Source organism: Gracilinanus agilis, chromosome 5 (assembly GCF_016433145.1).
Source record: "Gracilinanus agilis isolate LMUSP501 chromosome 5, AgileGrace, whole genome shotgun sequence".
Classification (NCBI taxonomy): Eukaryota; Metazoa; Chordata; class Mammalia; order Didelphimorphia; family Didelphidae; genus Gracilinanus; species Gracilinanus agilis.
Genome location: NC_058134.1, coordinates 81,169,559 through 81,188,144, shown reverse-complemented (window position 1 = coordinate 81,188,144; position 18,586 = coordinate 81,169,559). Strand labels below are relative to the sequence as shown.

At 36.6% G+C, this 18,586-nt stretch overlaps 1 protein-coding gene across 1 annotated transcript in view; it reads left to right on the top strand.

Annotated features, from left to right (window-relative positions):
• LOC123249362 (phosphofructokinase, platelet) overlaps positions 1-18,586 on the top strand; it is an 87,282-nt gene that overhangs the window by 24,976 nt on the left and 43,720 nt on the right. Inside the window, exons 3-7 of the mRNA XM_044678365.1 lie at positions 7,856-7,933; positions 11,189-11,378; positions 14,144-14,309; positions 14,974-15,018; positions 16,331-16,439. Of these exons, the coding sequence (XP_044534300.1) occupies positions 7,856-7,933; positions 11,189-11,378; positions 14,144-14,309; positions 14,974-15,018; positions 16,331-16,439 (588 nt within the window). The remainder of the gene's footprint in view (positions 1-7,855; positions 7,934-11,188; positions 11,379-14,143; positions 14,310-14,973; positions 15,019-16,330; positions 16,440-18,586) is intronic.

Here is an 18,586-nt window from a genome sequence, read left to right as displayed (position 1 = left end):
GCCAAGTACTAGCAGGCACATGACTAGAGTCTGGCTATCTCCCTGCACTCTATATCACAGTGCCTCCAGTCTTTGTCTAGAGTTTCATCAAAGCAAAGGATCCGACAGATTGATGTAATTTAATTGACCTATTTGTTGAGCTTTTCTGATTATTTGGAGGTGGTATCCAAAGTTACCTTATGATAGATTTTTGGGTTGTAGACCATAGAAGTTAGTACTTAAATAGATCTTTGAAATAGACTCCCCCTATTTTATATAGGAAGAAACTAAGATAAGTGTCTGTTTTTTAAATAATGTCGAGGGCACCAAATAAGTGACTTTTCTTAGATTACCCAGATAGTAAGTAATAGAGTATCATCAAAGGATATAGGTAAAAATTCCAGAAGGGACTTTAAAGGTCATCTGATCCAGCCTTCTCATTTTATAGATGAGGAATCTGAAGCTTTTATAGGTTAAATGACTTTGCCTAAGATCCCACAATTAACAAAGGGCAGAGATGGGACTTGAACCAAGGCTTTCTTTAAAAAACATAATTTAAATAGAATTTTTATTGATATTTGTTTTTATATCACCTACATTTTCCTTTATATCCTTCCTGCTCGATAGAGAACAATTCCTTATAAAGAAAATTGGTTTCTACTTTGTTTCTAGTTCTTTGCTACCATATAAAAAGTGCTTCTTTAAAATATTTAGTATACATGGATCCTTCTCATTCAGTTACTTTAGGTATATGCCCAATAGAATGATTTTGCAATGATAATTGGCTTGCCTGAAAAAAAATATATACAGGTCACATATTTAATATTCATTAATATCAACATTTTCTCCATAACTTTCTTAAGTTTAGACAAAAACGTAACTGAAGCCCAGATTTGTAGCATTTGCCAGTTTTCAAGGTCTCAATGTTCCTACTGAAAATTTAACAATTGGCTCACAAGAGCTAGTTGAAGCTGGCTCTAAGGCATCCCTGGATCTCTGGCCCAATGAGTATGGGCATGCATAATGATTCCTGAATGGTTGTTCAAGTTTATAGCTCCACAAACAATATTGCCCTCCTACATGGATTATTCCCATATTTTGTTATCTCTGCCATTTGGTTAAATATTAGATGAAATACCAGTATTATTTAACTTTCATTTCTCTTATTATTAGTGATTTGGAGAATTATTTTCATCATTTTTTTTGCCAGAAATAATTTTATTAAAATTATTTTAAACATTCATATTTGGAGAACTAAAGACAGGCAGTATCCTGTGGTTCTGAAAATTACTCTGTCAAGCCATTTTTAAGTTATAATTTCTATAAATAATAATAATATCATTCCTGAGCTAAGGAAATCTCACAATATTATAGAACACATTTACAAATTTCACATGAAAAGTTCAGTTAGCTTTCACTTCATCAAATAGGTCTAAATATATTTATTTTGGCACACCCTTTGGGAATCATTTCCCTGAAACCATTCATTTCCACTTTGACAACGCCCTCCACAGATTCTCCTTTTCAGCTTATCCAAGATAAACTTTGAGAGATACTTCCCTTTACTAAAATTATTAAAGATTTCTTCCTTCTCATAGTCTGATCATTATTTTCATCTGACATGTGCTGATCTGGCCAAGGGTACTGCTCCTAAGTGGGCCAGTCAAGGGTTCCTTGCCCTTGCCTGGTCACTGTCCTGATCCTATTGAACTTTTTAGGCAATTACTACAAAGGAAATGGTTAGGTCTTCAGTAAGGAGAAAGTTTCAGAACTGAAAGTTAAAGAAAGACAGACAAGGTTTCTCATTAAGATTAGTCTAAAAAGTTTTAGACTGGAATACTAAAAAAATTAAAAGAGGTAAAGGGAGGGCTTAATTTTCTTCCATGTCCCTCCTTTTTTGTTTTGAGTATAACTGATTTTAAAAGTAATCTATGCTCAGTAATTCCAGAATCCCTTTCTCTACCTGCCAATCAGTCGAGAAATATATTACTCTAATTGGATCAATAGAGAGAATACTTCATATTTTACTTTAGTACTTGTTGCCAGATGCAACAAGGTACAAAGATGACAAGGACTATTTTTTTATCTCCTAACGGTATGCCAGTATTCCAACATTATGACAACTAGTGTTGAGGACACCACTTTCAGTTTGTGGTAGGCTATATTGATAGAGGTACAGAAAACTGTGCTGTTGGTAGAGACAAAAAGTCTTGTGTTCAAGTAACCATAAGTTTCCAGCCCTGTAATATTCTGGAGTAGACAGAAGGCTATACAGATGACTAAAGCTGTATACGATTAAAATTGTCTAATTTAAAGGCAATTGGAATTTAGACATAACACTATTTTACCGATCTTCCTGCTGTCAAGTTTGCCAAGTCCTGTTCGCCAAACCTATTAAAAATAGATATTCTTTATGCTGATTCTTTTAATATAGCTATAATTTTCTTTTGGAGAGTGAACTTCCCAAATCTTATCATACACTACTACTAAATCCTCATCTCTAAATTTGGTGTACATCACAACTGGTTGACTATAAAGCTCTATTCCATACCAAATATCTGGTTTAATTCCAGAAGCACTTAAAAATAGATTAGGCTGTTTCAGGAGCTTGATCACTCATACATCATGATGAACTACTCAAACCCATGTGCTAATTTCCCACGATCCTTGAATCGTGGTCTACATTCCTTTGGTCTTTGGCATGTACCGACAAACTGAGAGCTTCTGAGGAATTTCTTAATGGTTGTAGGTCAGAAGGATGCTTGATTCTTTGTTTAAACTATTAGTCCAACATCCAACAAGGATGAATGAGACCATCCTGAAGGCTCACAGCTCCTCATTTAAGAAATTCTGAACATCAGAGTATGAAAATGTGCCTGTTCTGTCCTAGTGGGATGTTTCAGGTTGTTGGGACGATCTTCCTCTTCAATGAAGAGAATTCTTACACAGTCATCTGGTGCAGAAATGTGGGGTTCTCCCACTGGGAGCTGATTCCTTTAGACTCTTTTCATACAGTAGATTTCCTAACTGTACTGATTAGTCTCTATTGAGGTTTTTATGTACATTTCAAAATGAAGCTTTCTTACTTTGATAAAAGACAACCCTCAGCTTGTAGTTTCTAAAGTTCCTTTACAAATAAGCTACCTGGAATTCTCAAGTATTGTCCCATTAGCACAATGACATCAATGTCAGTTGAGTTTCCAGACTAGCCTGCAACAGTCTCTTTAACCTATAAGGCACATGAAATAGAATGTAGCCACCACTTATTCCATATTTCTGTTGTAGAATGCATTCAGAGTTCTGACGGGGTGCTGTTGAAGATTCTTCCATTTCCCTCAATTCTGACCACTCCCACAGTACATGGGAGAGCTGTGAACAAAAAAATTAAATAAAGAACACACATGTTCTAGTCTTGACTCTCCTCCTTATAAATCCGGGGACAAGTTACTGTAATTCTCTGGATGTTAGCCCTCATGTAAAATAAGAGGACTTGAAGTAGGTCACTTCCCATTTCTAACCAAACAGGATTTCCATGATACTGTGAATATTATTTTAAAAACCTATATGACAAGTAACTGTTGCCTTTAGTGGTTTGGATTCTTAACCTTGTTTGTGACATGGATTCCTTTGGTAGTCTAGTGAAGCCTATTGTCCGTTTTCAGAATAATGTTTTCAAATGCATAAAATAAAATACAGAGGCAAAGGAAACTAATTGTATTGAAAGATTATTATTGAAAAGTTGAAAACCAAAAACAAGTCCGTGGGCCCCAGGTTAAGAATTCATGTTAAAGTTTTATCATCAGGGACCGGAGGAAAACATAGAATATGCTTTTTCCTTTTTTGGTTTGATGTTCTAATTTTTCTTTGAGATTTTCATTAATAAACATGGAGTTATTATATTAGTGAAGTGAATGGGAAAAACCAGTCCATGTGGAGACAGAACGATAATGCCATGCATCTTAAAAATAAATATACTAGGACACGTGTATACAAATGAGTGTTTCCCTTCAAAATGGTCACCCTGGAATGCTATAGACTTAGTCGTATGATTCTGCAATTGCTGAGCTTTTCTTTTGGAATTACTTGCAAAGCCTGTGGAATTTTAAATATTTTAAATATCTTCATACATGGCAAATTTTATGATTCCAAATTGACAGATAGACACCAATGGGGAAAATGTGACTGAGAAGTGAAATGACTTGCTCACTTCTCATACAAGCCAATTTAGAGATGAAAAGTGTGTGAATTTAACATAAATCTGTATCCCTCTTTCATTTTTAAAAGGAACTCCATCTGCGTCTCCCCTTCCACACTTTGATAGGGTAAAGTACAAGGCTTGTACTTGAGGCTCCCTGGGGTCCTGGAAGATTCTTGCCTGGTGTCTCACATAACTCCTGGCATCTGGAAGAGTGGCCTCTGACCCGGACTGAGGTCAAGTCTGTCCAAGCAGAGATACCCCCCAAAAAGTGACTTCACTGGGGTATATGAGTTATGGATCAAGGAAGAAGTGAGATCTCTTTGGTAGGAAGCATCAGGGATGAAATGGGGACATGGGGTGAGTGGCGAGCTCAGGCTAGCTAGCTGGGTGACTGGCCATGTGATTACGTGCCTTTTCTCTCTCCAACCCACCTTCACTATTTAATAATTATAAATTAATATACAGTCTTCAGAGAATTTTAGTCTTAACAAAGGTCCTTGAGGGTCATGTAAGAAAATTGAGATCCAAGGATGTTAGTGTACTGCTCTTGCCCAAAGTCAGACAGGTTTTGATAACAGCAAGATTTGAATCCTCTGGCTTCAAATCTAGTGCTCTTCCCAATGCTCCCCAGTCATTTAAAGCAAAATTCATTTAAAAAAAAAAGGTGTACAATCAAGCTAGATAATTCCACTGTGCACTTTTAAGACATGATAAAAAATACTGATTTGTGTGTGTGTGTGTGTGTGTGTGTGTGTGTGTGTGTGTGTGTGTGTGGCTTATCTGCTGGCTTTGAAGACAAATGGAAAAGAACAGAGTGCTCCAGACAATTTATAGAATGGCAGTATTACTGAAGAGGCATATGGTTTTCTAAGAGAGTAGCTCTGGAAGGGAAGAACTTTGAATATATAAGACCTAGCCTGGTGTGTGTGTGTGTGTTTAAGAAAAAAAGAATAGAGATATGTTTTTATAGTCACACTTTATATATTAATAGAAAATACTTAACACTTAATACTTAACCTCTTAAAATAACTAGTTAGAATTTTTTCTTCTTTATATTATTTGGGCCAGATGAGTCAGAATTTCCTAATGACTCAACCAATGCATGAGTATAATAAGAAGCGACAACATACAACAACACACTGATCATTTTCCTGTTCTTTCCCCCTTGTATTTCCTTCACTAAAGATGGTTCTTTGCTACCTAAAAATAGCAGAATGATTTATGCCAAAGCTATTTTACTTTTTTAAATGTGTACGTTCTGCTATTTAAAGTAGGGAGATATGGATGTGGATGTGTTGATAATTAAAAGAGGGGATAGAAGAGGGAAGAATCCTTTAAATGTATTTATTTGCTTTTTAAAATAAATCATAAGTGAAGAAATTATTCTATTGTCATTCTACCAAAATTTAACCTGTTAAGGGTTACCTTTTGTCTTAAAACTGATACTAAGGATTGGTTTCAAGGCAGAAGAGAGGTAAGGGCGAGGCAATTGGGATAAAGTGGTCACCCAGCTAGGAAGTATCTGAGGTCGAATTTGAACACAGGACTTCCCATCTACTGGCTTAACTCTCTACCACTTTGGTACCTAGCTTCATCAGTTGTTAAAATTTTTAACAAGGACGATGTGAAGAGAGAATTGAAGCTTTCACTGATATCTAGGTAATGACTTTTTAAGAAGAGTCCCTGTGCTCTTGGAGTGAAGTTAAAGACCCTTACAAACAGCATAGCATCCTCAGCCTTGGATCTTGGTGTTTCACCACAGATGGAAAAAAACAACTTGAATTGGGATATCAGGGGCATCCTCTTCATATGCAAACAATCCTTTATGGGACAAGGCCAAGTTTTATTCAGAAATTCAGCAACACATTAGGGGTTAATGAAGATTTCTATAAGTATGTATGAAGGCTGCATCACAGGACTCAAAGGTTTTCTATAGTCCCAGCAGAGTACCCTATTTGTGTGGGAGAGAGAGAAAGTTTAAATAGGGCAGATATTCACTTTCATGGAGTTTTAAGCAAAGCAGGAACATGAGATCTATAATCAAATAATTCTCAGGCTTAGGTAAGTGCTTAGGAGGTCATTCTAATATCTGGAAGTAGGAGGACGGAGGCATCACTTTCCTGTAGAAGCTCAGTGAAGCTTTAAAGAAGGATTAGGAACTCAAAACAGACAGGATTAGGGTACAGGCTTTTCTGCTCATGGGGAAAAACTTGACCATCACGACAGCAGGAAATAGAATATGGTTTATAGCAGTTGAGGTTGCCTAGAGTGCTAAAGAGAACTAGTAGAAAAAGGCAGTATGTGGTACCATGACCTTTATAATCAGTTATTAGGAAAGATGAGATCACCAAGAGAGATTATAGAAAAGAAAAGAAAAAGACAAAAAAGCATCTAGGATTGTGATGTCAAACTCAAAAAGAAATGGAGGCCACTCAGCTACACAAGGGCCACTGAGTTGGTTTTATAATGTCATATCTTATCTGTTTTATTTTTATTTATTTTGTTAAATATTTCCCTCTTACATTTTACTCTGATTTGGACCACACTTTGGGAGTGTCATGGGCTACATCTGGCCTCTGGACCAAGTCCTTGACATCTCTCTCTGGTCTAGGAACATAGCCTTGTTCTACATCCAGTGTCATTGAAGCCAAAGGAAGAATATAGAGGATGAGGTGTGGTGTGTGTGTGTGTGTGTGTGTGTGTGTGTGTGTGTACAAAAGCGGTAGGGAAATAAGAAATCTCAGAGGTTACATAGTCCAACCCTATCATTTTATAGACCAGAAAACTTAAGCCTAGACCCCAAAGGACCAAATCATTTCCCAACACTTGGGTAGATGATGTCTAAGATCCCTTCCAGCTTTAAATGTTATGTCTTTATGATCTGAAGTTTAAATCTTGATTAAAATGTGATCAAAATTAATTACCAGATAACATTTAACTACCTCTATTAACTTTTCCTTTTCACCTCTACTGTATTTCCCCCTTCCTAACTTAATAAGCATTGGGAATAAATATTCAAACAGAAAGAGACTGTCTCTCTCCTTAAGGAGCCTACATTCTGATAGAAGAAGAAAACACACAAAATGAAGTTGAAAGGAGGGGAAGGGAGATAAGGTCACAGAACTTTGGAAGAAAAAGTCCTGTGAAGAGTCAAGAGTGCAGCCTAGAGAGGAATTATCACTTAGTCTAAAATAAACACTTTGCGGCTTCTGCAGTCTCTTGTTTTTATTTGTTTTGTTTTGAGAGAATTTAATAGCATATCCTTTAATACTGTTGCCTAAAAGTATACATATATACATACTTATATATACACATGTATGTGTATGTGTATACATATGTACATATATATATATATATAGTTTAGATAGACAGCTTAATAGCTTTAAAAAATCATCTAAATTTTAAAAAAAATCTTGGTTATTCCACCTAACTGAAAGACTAGTTGGCATTCTTAAGTATTAACTTAAATTTAAATTCTAGATATTATAAACTATAGACCAACCCAAAATGAAATTCCAATTAGCAGAGTTTGTTAATGATGTTGTATTGTAAGTTATTACTTTTAACTAATAATTTTATTTTCTTACCCTAGAACTGTTAGAAACTTGATTTTAATTTGTATTTTGTACCATTTAACATTCTCCACCTCTCCCTTTTTTTCCCTCTTTCTTTCCTTAGGGTTATCAAGGTATGGTAGATGGAGGCAGTAACATTACTCAAGTGTCCTGGGAATGTGTTTCAAGCATTCTCCAAAGGGTATGTAACTTTGTATTTGTATATTTAATATAATAGATATTCTGGGCATTATACGTCTTGTAATATTTAGAAACACCTTACCTCAGCAAAACTTCAAGAAAATGAAGATGCCAGTTGCCCCATGTTTATATATGTTTTAATGACATTCCCAAACCAAAAATCACATGCGCAAAACAATTTGACTTTACATATAAATGAGCACAAAATAGAATTTAATATTTTAAAGATAGGAGGTTGTTTTTCCCAGCACATTGGCATCTACTTTGCCCATTGTGATTGGCAGCTATCTTCAAGAGAAAAATGATGTGAAATGAGGATCCCTATCTTCTTCTTATTTAGAAAGGAGATGAAGAAGCAGGGCATGAAAGTCCTAATGTTTCACAAATCGTGGCACATATTAGGTACTTAATAATTACTCACTTACTGAGTGTCCTTCCTCAAACCCTCACAGCCTTCTCCTACCCCTTATTCACTATTCTCATATTTATTTCCCTCTCCTAGAGTTAAATAAAGTACAAAGTTTGCTCCCCAGTGAGATAGCTCCCTTGATGGAATAATTTACCCATATCATTGCCCATTTCTGGGACGAGGTACAAGATTAACTTGCCCAGTTTCCTGTTGATCTGCCAGTTAGGATTTGTTAATTCTTGATCTGCTATCTTGCCTGGAGTCCTTTAAAATGTACCTGATATGACTCAGGTTTTCCATAATTCCTTATAATTATAGATTACTTTGACTGGCTAGAGCAAAGGTCGGCAACCTTTTTGGCCATGAGAGCCATAAATGCCTGCGGAAGGAGGAGGAAGGAGGAGGATGAAGGTGGAAGGCACTGGAATATGGAGCGGGGGTGGGGGGTTGGTGGGGGGGCTGAAGGGCCCCCTGGGGCACATCCTGGGGCTCTGCCCAGACTGGTTTGTGGGGAGGTGGAGCCAGATATGGCTCTAGAGCCATACCTTGCTGACCCCTGGGCTAGAGTATTGTCTTCCAATGAACATCTCTTCCCTCTGGCCTTAATTTCACAATACTTGTCATGCCCTGGAATATTTCTTTAGTTCCTGGGATAGCTTCCTTATTTGAGTTTGGAGTTGGATAGTGGTAGGTAGTCTTCTTTGGTTTGTATATTAGAATATTTACTAATAATAGCTGGCATTCCAACCATTGGGAAATAGTTGAACAAGCTGTGGTATATGATTGTGATGGAATACTATTGGGCTATAAGAAATGATGTTCAAGATGGTTTCAGAAAAATCTGGGAAGACTTATATTAGCTGATGCAAAGTGTAGTGAGCAGAACCATGAGAAACAATACGTACAGTGGTCAGCTGTGAAAGACCCAACTGCTATGATCAATCCAGTGATCCAAGGCAATTCCAAAAGACCCATAATGAAAAATTCTGTCCACCTCCAGAGAGAGGACTGACAAACTGCGTGCTGACTGAAGGAAAAATGAAAGTGTTTGTGTATCTGAATGAAGCATGAAGTACCACAGTTTAGCATTCTCAGTTTTCGTCTCTAAGACTATATACGTGTTTTCCATGTCATTGGAGTATTTGTAGCTTACAGATTTCATTTCAGCACTATAAATGACATGATCCTGCAAAGATTTAACCCAGAGAATCTTGAGCAATCAAGAAAAATTTCTTCTCTGCTAAATACCTGGCAATTTAGACCTGAAATCCACCTTTGCTTTGCATAGTCATAATTAACTTATTTATTACTATTATCAGAAGAGCACAATCACTTGAACTTTAGTGGGGAAGTGTGGGTAGTAAAAATTATTCTTGATAAAATTTGAACTTTTACTCTAGAACAGACTTGGTTGATAATATATGTATAATTATACAAAGGATATTTAATTTGTATTGGGTTACTTTTTTATGTTTCAGATAGTATCATGACAGTTTTTGTTTTGAAAGGAATGAAACATTTCTAAAATTCAGCTTTATATATATTTTTGTTCGGTATCTGTAGGTTTGTGTAAATGAATAAATACATTCAGAGAACTGTAAGGGCTATTGAAGATTTATATTTCCTTTGGCACAGAATAGCTTCCTCCCAGCAAATGGACTTCTCTAACTTGAAAAAGTTGCAGATACAGTTTTAATTATTGCAGATTTAATCATGTTAAATATACAAGGTAGTTTAGTATTTAAAGGAGACCCTAAATACATCTTTTGTGTGTGTGTTATAAGTAATTGTTTACTTCATTTATTTTATGAGTTTAGATTTTTGAATATCACTTCCTATTAAAAGAAAGCATAGTCAAAAAATAAAAATCAGAGCACACATCTTCCTTCCCTTTTCTCAATTTATATGGAGACCTGACTAGAAAATGTCAAGCCTCTAGTCATCTAGAATGACTTCCTAAATAAGACACTCCCTTAAAATAGAGTACAGAGTCTTATTCAGGAAGAGGACTTTATTCTTTTCAGTGTACCTATTGTATAATCATCAAGTACTGATATTACTCTCCACTCTCTTTGTTATTTCTGAATATAAGCAGGCCCTTTTTGCCTTTATCTATATTTTAAGAAGTAGCATCTATTGAGTTTGGCTGCTACCCTACTTATCTATTTAAGTGTTCAGATTCCTCATTCTATAGTCTGATAAGGCAGTGTATCTTGAGGGTCAGCTTTGCACTCAGAAAGACCCCAATTCAAGTTTTGCTTTCCACCTACGGGAGGGACCTGAGTGCTTCTCACTCACCTCTAAGGCTTCTTCTTATTGCTTCAGGCGCCTCTGTAAGAGAATATGCTACAGACAGTTGTGCATATGCATCCTGCATCCATAGAATTTCTACACTGGGAGTTTCCCACACAGATAAAATTGTAGTTTCCCTCCTTAAAAACAAAACAAAACAAAACAAAACAAAAAAAACTTCTAATACAAAACAATTATAAGGTAGTATGTTGTAAGCTTCTTCAAAGGCTTATTTCTATTATCTTTCTATCTTCCCCAGTGCAGAGTTCTATTCATTGGACAGATAGATTGGCATTTAAATTTTCGTTGAATCAATGAATAGAATGAATGAATGGCAGCTCCCATTCTTTTACCTTACTATATCATAAAATTCTAGAACTCTGGGAGGAGATTAGCAAATCTTTCTCACCCCCTGAAGTTGGGGAATAAAAAGAAGAAATTTCCATATTCTCTGATAACCTCTTGTGTGGTGGGACTCATAGCTAGGACTGTGCATGGATCTTTCTATCCCTGTCCATCTCCTTAGGAGGTAAATGAATGTGATTTCTTTTCTAGGGAGGAACAATCATTGGCAGTGCACGCTGTGCATCATTCCGTACCCGGGAAGGCCGATTAAAAGCAGCTGCGAACTTGATTGAGAAAGGAATTACTAATCTGTGTGTGATTGGTGGGGATGGAAGCTTAACTGGAGCTAACCTTTTTCGGGAAGAATGGAGTGGACTATTGGACGAATTGGCTAAAAATGGTACTGCCTTCAGAGAAAATTAACTTTTCTCAATCACAAATTTTGGTAACTTGAAGTAGGTTTTACTAAGTCACCCTGTGAAGACTTTGATTTTGCCCACTGATTTAGGTAATTTTTTTCTTAAGTTTCTTAGGTAATTCACTAAATGCAATATAAGCTTGTAACTTAAATACAGTCGTTCCTTTGCTACGGTACTTTGTACTTCTGTAGATTTTCCAAAAATCCTATCTACGAGATATAATGGCATTAATTTTTAAAATAATCAGTACTTGAGATATGTGTAGATATATGAATATGTATATATACATATAGGTTATATTTATTTAGTTAAACATGTATATGTAAATACACAAATATATTCACATATACAGCTGTAATCTCAAACCCATTAAAATATGGTATATATTAGTTACCTCCATTGAAATTCTGTTTTAATGTCCCATATAATGTGGAGGTGATCTTGGATTCTTCAAGGTCATTCTAGCAGAGTGTAGACTCTCATATATCTCACTAAACTGGAAGATGGAATCTATGCCCGGTAAGACTGTTCAAATTAGAGGAGCAGCCTAGCCAGATCTGGGGAGGTTCAATGTCAGAGTGACATGGCCACCAAGTCATAGACTTTTTTTCAGCTACAGCAGCTCAAAAAGACCCCTAAACTATACAGAGTAGCTGCCTGTACCAGTGGAGGGAATGTCTGAGATGATGACATCTCTGATCCTTGAGTTAGTGATTTTCAACTAATGATAGCTCTAAGAAAGCCTTGGAGTTCAGCAGAAGCAACTATAAACAATTGTTATAAATTGCATATGGAGAATTAAGAATTACTGACAAATGGTAATGATTCAGAGCTCAACCTGGACTTTTTTTCCCCTATTTTTAATGTTTTATTCACACTCTTTTCTAAAGCAGATACACAAGCATGATCACTTACAGATGTCATTCTATTCCCTCATTCCCTCTCCTACTCCCAAAGCTATCCCTGGGTTTTTCCTTGTTCCCTGTATTCCTATTAAAAGGCGCAGTAGAGCTCTTTAGTCATGAAAATGGGGGATTAAGTCACCATGTTTTCTTCTTTCCATCCCTCCCTCCCTCCCTTCTTCCCTTCTTTCCCTTTCTTCTTTCCCTTCCTTCCATCCTTTAATCCTTCCTTCCTTCCCTCCCTCCCTCCTTCCCTCTCTCCCTCCTTTCACTTTCTCTCTCTCTTTGTTTCTCTCTTTCACTCCCTCCCTCTCTCCCTCCTCTCTCCCTCTCTCTCTCTCTCTCTTTCTTTCTTTCTTGCTTTCTTTTTTTCCTCACATAGGAGGATGTTTCTTAGAAGAGATATTAAGTATCAATTCCAAGACAGAAGAGCAATAAAAACTAGGCAATTGGAATTAAGTGACTTGCCCTCGATCACACAACTAGGAAGTATCTAAGGCCAGATTTGAACCCAGGACTTCCCATCTCCCTGCCTGGCTCTCTATCCACTGAGCTACCTACCTGCCCCTTCCTATAAGGAATACTTAGGTACTTCTGACCTAAGCTAATCTTTACCATTTCAGCTCATGCTTGGTACAGACTTAAATACACTTTGAGTGCTTAGAAAATACTTGCCACCTCATTAGTCTATAACTTTTTCTGAGTTGGATTTCCAAATGTTATTTTACCTTGGGCATCAGGAAAGAAGAGAGGGAGGGAGGGAAGAAGGGAGTATTAACTCCTGCAGATAAAAATAAAAGACAGAAGGAGAACTATCCCTGATCTCAGGGAGCTTATATTTGAACAGAGAAACACAATTCACAAAAGTGAACTGAAAAAAAAAAAAGACATGATTTTAAGTCCAGAAAGGAAGGAACAGGGCCAGGAAAGTCAAGAGTAAGAGACATAAAAGAGAGTCATATTTAAAATATTACCAGTACAGTTTCTATGTTGGCTTAACTTCAAGAACAACAATAACTTGGGTTTCTACAGCATACTGAAGCTTACAAGGTGCTTGCTTACAACTTTGTGAGGGAGCTACTTAGGCAAGTATTAGAAGCTATGACTTGTTCACACAGGTTATGAGTTGGAATGAAAAATTTAATGCTGGATCTCTCAATGACAAGTTAGGTTCTAGCTATTAAACCAGAATATATATATATATATATATATATATTTAATATGTATATACATATATGTAATATGAATATATATATATATATATTTAATCTTTGAAAAGCTCTCTTTTCCCACATTCTTGAGAAATGATTTAAAAAATTTGTGAAGGTAAAGAAATAACCTAAATGGGTAAATCATTTTTTCCTCAAGATCATTTTTCTTTAAGCATTGTATTGATCCTGGAACAGCTAGTGGTAGTAACCATGAACATTGGCAATATTTTTAAACAGGTAAAATCAATAAAGATGACATCAAGAATTATTCCCACCTCAACATCGTGGGGTTGGTGGGTTCTATAGACAATGACTTCTGTGGGACAGATATGACAATTGGCACTGACTCGGCTTTGCACAGAATCATTGAAGTTGTGGATGCCATCATGACCACTGCCCTGAGGNATATATATATATATATATATATATATATATATATATATATATTTTTAATCTTTGAAAAGCTCTCTTTTCCCACATTCTTGAGAAATGATTTAAAAAATTTGTGAAGGTAAAGAAATAACCTAAATGGGTAAATCATTTTTCCCTCAAGATCATTTTTCTTTAAGCATTGTATTGATCCTGGAACAGCTAGTGGTAGTAACCATGAACATTGGCAATATTTTTAAACAGGTAAAATCAATAAAGATGACATCAAGAATTATTCCCACCTCAACATCGTGGGGTTGGTGGGTTCTATAGACAATGACTTCTGTGGGACAGATATGACAATTGGCACTGACTCGGCTTTGCACAGAATCATTGAAGTTGTGGATGCCATCATGACCACTGCCCTGAGGTAAAATATTAGAAAGAAATGAGAAGAGAGTCCAGAACTGGGCAAACTATTTGCCCAGATTTGAATGCTGGCAAAACATACCTAAGTAAATTGGAACACCAGGTCAGGTTGCAAAGGGAATTTCTAAATAGCCCAAGATCCATGATATCCCCAGTGACAACTTGAATGTTTGAAAGTATGAGAGTAAAAGACAATGGGTGTATGATTTATTTATTTTCTCTTTTCTTCTTAGTCCTTAAATCCCCCTTGTTAAGAGAACTCACTAGGATTTTCTTGTTTTCACAGCCAGCTTCTGGATTCCGTTTGTATGAATATGTCCAATTAATGGTTCTTTATATTAGAAATAAGTCTGTTTATACAAATTTGCTCTCTCCCCTAAAAAAACATGAGAAAGTTTTCTAGAAACAATTAGGAATTCTCATAATCTGTGAATGTGTTTTCAAAACTGAAAAATGCTTTGAAAAATAGAAGTTTTCATTAAATCAAGAGAGCTTCTTACCAAGCAGTTTGAAGCATCTACATTTGCATTTGTAGAAAATCAGTCTTTATGTCATCAGTTTGCATTGCTATAGAATGTTATTCTAAGCCTATTTAACTTATTCCCATAGCATTCTGTTCATGCCAGTGTTGTTTATTTCCTTTCTCTCTTCTTTTTGTCTTGCAGTCACCAGAGGACCTTTGTTCTGGAGGTTATGGGAAGACACTGTGGGTATGTGTTTAGAAAATAATATGCTTTGGGGACACTGGAGATCACCATGTCCAAACTGAGTCCCACAGATATGAAATAACACACTTTGAGTTATTGACAGCCAAGACTCTCAACTTGAGTTTGGACTTCAAAATTATATTTTCTTTTCAGTTCCCTTTTGTGAATTATGTTCCTCTGTTAGACTGTAAGTTCAGAAAGGCAGGAACAGGACCAGGAAAGTCAAGAGTGAGAGATGTGAAAGAGGCACATTTAAAATATTACTGGTATAGTTTCTATGTTGGCTGAACTTTGCCACCACTAGTAATCACTTGGACTTCTACAGCATGTTGAAGCTTACAGGGAGCTTGCCTTACAACTTTGAGAGGGAGCTAGTGCAAGGATTTGAAGTTGTGACTTGCTCCCACAGATAATAAGAACCGGGACTTGAGTAAACTATTGTAACACCCTGTTGCTCTCAGTGTCCAGTATATACTTATTTCACAGCATCCATGATCTTGGTGATGTTGGGGTTCCTTTCACCAGAGTACTTCAAGACCCACTTATACCTTCTAATCCTATGTGGTTTTTGTCCAAGTCTTCTCATGGATTCTCCTTAAATATTCTGCATTTTGTGTGATACAAGAAGCTTGAATCTAGGTCTTGGAACATTCCCTTGGTGCCAGTGCAATATTTGGGCTATCTGTTTCCTTCACTTTCAATCCATGACAAGCCCTTTTTTTCTGATTACTCAGTCCCAAAATGATACCCTTTATGTTACTTCCTGTACACAAAATCATTGAAGATTTAAAGAAAAATTTGAGAGCTCTCTAAAAACAAACAGGCTTGTTTCAGGAAGTAGTTGAGTGTCCCCTCACTTTTAATTTGTTAGGTAAAGGCAGAGTGGATGCCCCCTTATTGGGTGAGGACAAAGATCCTTTTCTAGGTCCAGGGTTTTGGACGAGCTGGCCTCTGAGGTCTCTTCCAACTCTCTCTGAGTCTGTAATGTGCTGTAAACCAAACTTATTTATGCTCACTATCTGTTTTTCCTTTGATTATTGTATCAGTTGCAATTCTGATTCTTTGGGGATTGCATTTTTCCATAATTCCCAGCCATTTAGCATCTTAGGAAAAAACCTTTAATCTTGCGATCCCAAAGTAAAGGGTGCAAGCTAGTGTTAAGTTTTCACATGGGTCCCCTCATTTGTATCAAGGGAATACACTTGGGCTTTTCCCAAATGCTGCCCACCCTGCTCTCTTCCTCCTATTCAATTCTCAGCCCAGGGTAACGTCTCCTACAAAATGTAATGTCTTCCTCTTGATATTTCCTGCATAGGTACCTGGCCCTCGCAAGTGCCTTAGCTTGTGGTGCAGATTGGGTGTTTATTCCTGAAAGCCCACCAGAAGAAGGCTGGGAAAAGCATATGGTAGAAAAGCTATCAGAGGTGATGGATCACTTTAATGCCTCTTGCTGTTCATGTTGTCTTCAAATGTCCGTGCCTTCGAGTGGTACCTGCAGTAATGAATTAGCAAAAAACATTTCCTTTTCCCCAGAAGTACCAGTAATTCATTTAGGCTAGGTAATGAATGGGTCTTGCCTGTGAGTTCAGGGCTTTTGAGAGCATATTTTGCCAGAAAATCCATTTGGCTGCCCATTAGCTTAACGTATCACCAGAAAAGCACAGCCAAATTGAGCCTGTTTTCTGTTCTCTTATCCTAATTCCTCTTTGCCATCACATGGTAAATGAGACATAGCCATTAACAATGTTCTTCATTATGTTTAAACTTGCTCTCAGGTTTAATGGCTCTTCACTTATTATGTTGTAGAATATCTTTCCTCCCTTTTGTGGTGTGAAAGTTTTGCTAGTATTCCATGAGAATGTTTGTTAGGCTGGGATGTCTAGCTAGAGATTTTAAAACACTTTGCTGTGTTAATGGTTTTAATTAAAGCATAAACCATTCTTAAATCTAACTTAGTTCTGGGAACAGAAGCACAATATATGCCTCAGTTGCCTGTTCTTCCTTACCTTTTGTCCATTTTAATAAATACTTTATTAAGCACATATTGTGTAAAAATGCTGAAGAGTTTTGCAAAGGAGATCAAAGGTGTCCATCTTTAGTGAGTTCATGATCTACATCAGCGATTCCCAAAGTGGGTGCCACCGCCCCCTGGTGGGTGCTTCAGCGACCCAGGTGGGGCAGTGATGGCCACAGGTGCATTTAGGGGTGGTGAATAACTGTAAGGGGGTGGTGATAGTATGTGACAGGGGGTACTAAGTAATATTTTTTCTGGAAAGGGGGCGGTAGGCCAAAAAAGTTTGGGAACCACTGGTCTACATTAATGACTAGAAAGGATATCACCAGTCTACAGGTTTGCATAATATAATTTCTGTGGGTCTTTCATATACTGAAAAACTTTAAAATTTAAAAATGGTATTTATAGTAAAAAAATTTTAAAAAGGCTTGAAGGAAGGAGGGTTTCTTTAGAGTGGTGTGGCATAGTATGGAGGAAGCAAAGATAATTATATGTTCTAAGATTGTGTAATATTTTTAAAAAGACTTGATTTTAGCATTAAATAGTTCAGTTTTTTTAATCAGATTAAATTTTTCCAAATATGGATTTTTTTTTCTTTTTTGTTTTTTTTGGAGAGGTAGATTTCGCCTTCCCTTATTTATGTGAGTCAGTGTTTAGGGGCAGAGTGGGAGGATAGCGGAGGCATATTATTCAGCCAAAGCAACATGTATATTCCTGTAGAATTCTGCCTGGGGGCCTACAATTGTTATGATTTAGAATCATACATCCTTAGATTTAATGAATACATTTACAATCTGGAAATGGCCCTAAGATTTAAATTTGAATGTTTGTGTTACTTCTACTGGATCTATGGCTAGAAATATATTTTTATGTACTATATTTTAAATTCCCTGTCCTCATCAATAGCTTGCATTGGGTAGGACTAACGTATTAACACATTGCATTTTAGGAGAAAAACAGATGTTATTGGTCAAGTTTTGAGATTTTCTCTTTTTATATGTGTATTAGTGTGCTTGTTTTATCTTCACAATCAATCGTTCGGTCCTTGAAGGCAAGTTCTTTGTATCTCCTAAAGCATCCAAGAGTAAAAATTCACTCTGGCAATATTTGTTGATTGAATTGAAAGGATATAAATGGCGGTGCTAAGGAGGTTCTTCCTTTTAAGCATTTACACATTCAGCAAGTACTGCTTGAATACCTACCACACATATAACAAAGCACTGTATTAAGCTCAACTCATGAAAGTGATCAAGGGAAATGTAAATTATGGTTAAACATTTTATAATGTACTGGGGGATGAGAGGACAAGGGAGTAGATTCACTGTACTACCTAGTAAAATACTATTAAGTTCTATAAGAGAGGGGCATAATGGGTCTCAGGGGCCTGGAGAAAAGAGCAATTCCATTTTGAAGGAGAAATTCATTTGAATTTTGGTCTCAGAAAGGAGATGTCTGGATAGCTGGGGTTGGTAGGATGTTGATGGGTAGAAATGAGGAGCAGAGGTATATCCCCTTGATACCTCTTGATAAGAAAAAGCATGAAAAAAGACATTACGG